The following is a 5,152-nucleotide window of genomic DNA, read 5'->3' as shown; positions in this document are numbered from 1 at the left end:
ATATACGTTCTTAATGCAAGTTCCTGGCCTTATTCTGCAATGATTCATCAATACTATTCCAAAGAAAAAAAATATTTTTATTGGAAAAAAATATCATCAGATTCAGTTCTGGCTGCATTCTGGTATAGACAACCTAATAAACTCGCAATGAATAAGTTCCTGCATAGTTTCTCATTGAAAAACTGAAATATTAAAGTAGCTATAAAAGAGTTGCAAATGGAATGGTCACCATTGGCATATAATGCAAGATATGACAAGTTAACAGATTTTTACTAATAGACCTACCAATCTCTGTGTAAAAATAATATAATAATGCTGCCATCTTTCTGAACTCATTTGTCCTTTTCTGCAATTTGGCTACAAATCTCAGGTGAAAATTGTCATTTTGAACTCTTTCTACAAAATGGTGGATTACTCCGTAAATATACATCCGTGACATGCAATATTTTGGCTTTCATCATCACTATACATGTTTATCTTTCTTCAGAAAAAAATATTGACAATATCAAAAATTTGAGCTGGGACGTTTTTGAAATTTGGTTGATTTTGACACAGAATGACCCATATATTTAGTTATTATTAAATATACGTACAATGATCAAAAAAGTGTTTACATTTATAAATCAAAGATAGTAAAAATAAAATAAATGAAACATCTTTATAAATATTTAATTTAGTACGTATTTAATAAGCTGCAAAGATGTAGGTATAAAAACAGCTGTGTATAAATATTTAGCATTGTGATTGTATGTGATTAAAAATTTTTTTAAAAAGCATTGTCCACATTAATGTTTTTTTTCTTCTTTTTTTCCAATAAATGAAAAAACATTTTTATTGAAGTTTCTCAGGTAAAAAAATTCTGTTTTTCTATGTTATTTTTTTCTTCCTCAAGGACATGGGCCAACTCGCTGACTAGCCTTGCTTTTGAAAAAGAAGAGTTTGGAAAGGGAGGCTTGAATACCTTTCTTTACTTTCAAAGTGACCTCTCTAAAAGCTGTACCGGCAGATTGATCACAGTCTGGTCTCGGGCCTTCATCTATTTCTTCTTGGTCACAATCCTTGAAGCTCATTTCATTGGCGCTAGCTTGAGCGGCGTCGCAAAGAGATGAATCGGTGTCATCCTGCATCAGCGCTTTCTCAACAGAAAACTGATTACTAATTCTAGGTGTGTAGGACCCAGCCTTCCATCTCCATAAGGTTAAGCTTTCGCTGGTCAAGCCATTATTTCGTGCCTTAGGACGCACCAGTGTGTAGTCGAGGATAACTGCAGATAGGACAGCTGTCAGATAGCTTACAGCTATTTCATTTTCATGCCATACTGACTTCAAGTAGTTCTTATGTGCCAGGATACCATGAGCTTCATTTACAATTTGTAAAACAATATGATTCTCATCAGGAATGCACTTATTTCTAAGACTGCAGGTAGCAACATTAATTCCTGCCAGGTCTGCTAGTCCCTTTACCAGATTGGAGACAAGAGCATCAGAAAGATAAATAGCAAAAATGTCAGCAACCTCAAATTTTGCAAGCAGCCCATTAACAACACTTTCTACAAGATGATATGGCAAATAAGTTAAACCTTGAGAGGCTTCAGTTATTTCTTCTTCTTCTGTTCCTGACTGGCTGCTTCTTTCAAATGGAGCTTCATCAAGTATATCCTCAAGCTCCATCTTCTGTTCTGAATGGAAAGTATTTTTCTTTATTCCAGGTCTTGGTGTGAACAGCTCATTCTCAGGGATTATGTAAGGCTTTGGAGTTTCACTTTTCAATCTTTTCAGCTCATACAGCTCCTCAAAGCATTTAGAAACGACATCCTCAAGCTCCAGTTCCTCCTCTGAATGAAGGTCCTCCACTTTTATTCCAGAACTTGGTCCAAGCACCTCATTCTCAGGCACTATGTCAGGGTTTGGAGTTTTACTTCCCCAAAATTCTGACTCTTCAGTAGATTGTGCACCTGATTTCTTCCCTAAAAGAACAACAGGTATTAGCAAACAATTTTTTTTTAAATTCGCAATCTGCTTTAGAATGTGTACAAAATGGCACTGCAAGCTGTAGTAGTGTGGCTGTTTTACATGAATTATGAAAACTGAAATCATGGGGATTTTCCAGGAACAAAGCAGACAGTGGCATAAAAAGATAGATGTTAAATTAATACAATTATTTTTAAAATACATAAAATAAACAGAATATTGTTATTGTATCAAAAAATAAAGTAAACTAAAAATATTGCAGTTGCATCAAAAAAAAATTTTTTTTTTGCTTGTACAATCACAAACATTAAATGAGATAAAAAACATTGCTGTTCTATCATAAAATAAAATACAAAAAATATTGATTGTTGTAAATGTATAATATTGATATTATTAATATATATTATAAAATATATAAAAATTGTTATTGTATAAAAAATAAAGTAAAATAAAATATTACTGTTGTATTATAAGATTAAAAATATTGCTTGAGTCTATAAAATAAATAAAATACAAATATTGCTGTTGTTGTTGTATTAAAATAAATTAAAATAAGAATAATGTTGTTGTATATAAAAATAAAATATAATAAATATTTTTATTGTATCAAAATATAAAGTAAAATAAAATAAAACATTTAATTTAATTAAATGCACTTGCATTGTTTTTTGTGTTACCTAACATTTTTAGTATTTCATTATATTCCGATTGATTTATGGTATTAGTGTCTCTACAGGCACCATAGTGACCTCGCAGATAAGTCACTAGAGGTGAATACTGTACATACACATCAAGTGAATGAAAACAGCATGTACTGTATACCTTGCCTGACTATCTCAGCAGCCCGCAGAGGATTTTCAGTGGCTTGATCCACGATATTCATTATCATATCAGTCACTGTTTTGCTGAGGATGTCCAGAGTTCTTCTCTCCGCTTTTGTCATGGTCCTGGGGCCAACAGAGTGCCAGTTCTCCTCCACGCGATCTTCATGTGGTGTGCGTGGCAATTTCAAGAACAACTTCAGGTGGTTCTCTGCTGCCCGCCGACAGAAGTATTTAAGCACGTCCATGTAGAATTCCCAGCGCGCAGGTATTTCAGTGAACATTTGACGCAAAAGCTCCAAGCACAAGTAATCGACAGGGAATGTCTTGCCCACGTCATTAGTCAAGAGCTCCTGGTAAACGCAGTTGATGAGATCTTTATTAAACATATGGATTAACTCTTGCTTGAGGCAGCAGTCTAAAGATTTTAAGCTGTCTGATGGCTCAAGAGTTTCCAGAAAGCGCCTTTCAGACATGTTTAATAGATATTTGCAGTGTAAGAAATCCATCACTTGTGCAAAAACAGTCATGCCAATGATGCCCGCCTCTTCACTCTCAACACCTGAGATGTGAGCACCATAGCTCGTCCTGTCAGTGGAAGCGATAGGGCCGACACAGTGAGCGCAGTTACTATAGGGCACATTAATGTTCAGTTTCTCCCACTCTTCAGCTCTCGTTTTAGCTTCCAAAATCATGCTCTCCTCTTCTCGCAGACAGAGAACTAGAGCCGGAAGGACCACATCCATGGACACTGTTCTTATCCACTCAACAATTTGCACAAACATATGGGCAAGTTTTGATTTAGAAATATGCTTGTCTTTGAGGGTCCTCTTGACAATATTGCGAGATCTGAAAATGGAGAAATGTATATTTTTGTTTGCAGGCCAGCTCTTGCATGTGCATTTCTATATGATGGGATTGAACTTACTTGTTGGGTATCATTTGGAGCGGGTCAAACATAAGCCATGGCGCTGGAAGCTGAGGTTGTGTGGCTGTTTTGAGTGCCATGAATGTCTGAAAAGTTGAATCTCCATGGGGAGTTTCCATGTGCCAAGTTTTTTGAGCTGACACCTAAGCAGACAATAGAACAGATATGTTATAGATAGATAAACAAACAAATAAAGACTTAAAAAATAAATAATACAATATTGCTTTTGTATAAAATGATGTAGCCAATTTATTGAATGTTTCTCCAGCTCTAAAGCATTGAACATGCAGGACAAATCCAAAAATGAAAACCGTTATTATACAGTTCAGAGCTGTATAATTGTGCAGTAACCAGATAATTCTTTACATGGTATTTTACCAGAGAATTTGTGTTATATATTGACAGCGACCTTTGCTTATTACTGTATTGCTAATTAAAAGCCATTAGCTACTTTTCACACATCTTTAAAAAAAAATTTAACGTTATACCTTCACAAAAATGGCCGTTTTCAGCATTCAAAACAATAACAACAAACTGTGAAAACATGGTCTTACCTGAGCAGTTATAGGTGGAAGTTCGTTATTGTTTTGTTTTTTTCAACTCTAGAGTGCCCTGGTCAATTTCAAGAAAAATCATTGATTTGGCAGCTTGGGTGAGTAACTGTTTTTGAATGATTTTTCTACATCCTAGCTGAAAGATTGATCGAAATGCTTCAAGAAATTGAATCATAACATGCACTGAATTATATGTGTGCAAATGTGAAGCCTACCATTTCCGTTTTGGGTTAAAATATAAATATTGTTAGATATTTACCTTCTAATAAGTGTATAAATAATATAACATATAATAAGTGAATAACGACAAGTATTCTAAGAGAATAGCATACGCCTCCGTGGTCACCAGATGCTGCTCACTCTTCAAATGAGAGGTTTAGGTTGCTATGACGACTAATGCGTTGCTTCTCAACGCGGTTCCACAAAAGAACCAGTAGATGGCGATGATGGTCTTTGATGCGAAATATCCAAAGAAGAGAAGGACTTCACAACAGCGCACGGCACGCTCATAAACATTAAACTGACATACTGAACTGGTGCTTTCAAGAACCTTCGGACCAACTGTAAAAACCGAGAATAAAGTTACTGGTATGACAACGCTTTTTCGATTCCGGTAGGTATGAATTATAGTAACGTTAACTTAACCAACTATAGTTTATGCTTTATACGTGTCATTATTACCACTGTAAATGTAAAATATATCTGATTAGGAATCTAATATTTTATTATGCATTTATTAAGTGATTGATTCACATAGATTATAGTATTCAACTAAAGTTTATGCTGTGCGCATGTATTGTTATCGTTGTACATTTCTAATGTGTTAAATTTGATTTGGGATTTCTCTAATATTTGATGAATGCATTTTTTTCATTCATA

At 34.6% G+C, this 5,152-nt stretch overlaps 2 protein-coding genes across 3 annotated transcripts in view; both read right to left on the bottom strand.

Moving 5' to 3' along the window:
- Positions 1–834: 834 nt before the first annotated feature.
- LOC107565388 (uncharacterized) lies at positions 835–4,392 on the bottom strand. 2 transcript variants are annotated; one of them, XM_016250616.1, is made up of 4 exons: positions 4,274–4,392; positions 3,720–3,862; positions 2,793–3,640; positions 835–1,966 (listed from the first exon to the last, which is right to left on the bottom strand). In XM_016250616.1, exons 2-4 carry the CDS (start codon positions 3,836–3,838, stop codon positions 888–890), a joined length of 2,046 nt encoding a protein of 681 aa, XP_016106102.1. In that variant the 5' UTR covers positions 3,839–3,862; positions 4,274–4,392; the 3' UTR covers positions 835–887. The 2 variants fall into 2 exon arrangements, with proteins under 2 accessions (XP_016106102.1, XP_016106096.1); XM_016250610.1 differs by lacking the exon at positions 4,274–4,392 and having other exon boundaries at positions 3,720–3,924.
- A 257-nt stretch (positions 4,393–4,649) lies between these two features.
- The window catches only part of LOC107565019 (uncharacterized), a 4,096-nt gene continuing 3,593 nt past the window's right edge, over positions 4,650–5,152 (bottom strand). The window contains exon 3 of the mRNA XM_016250207.1: positions 4,650–4,834. Within this exon, the coding sequence (XP_016105693.1) occupies positions 4,650–4,834 (185 nt within the window). The remainder of the gene's footprint in view (positions 4,835–5,152) is intronic.

This window comes from Sinocyclocheilus grahami, unplaced genomic scaffold (assembly GCF_001515645.1).
Source record: "Sinocyclocheilus grahami isolate Dianchi unplaced genomic scaffold, SAMN03320097.WGS_v1.1 scaffold25.1, whole genome shotgun sequence".
Lineage (NCBI taxonomy): Eukaryota > Metazoa > Chordata > Actinopteri > Cypriniformes > Cyprinidae > Sinocyclocheilus > Sinocyclocheilus grahami.
Note: the sequence above shows the minus strand (reverse complement) of the source record. Positions and strands in the feature narration are given on the sequence as shown.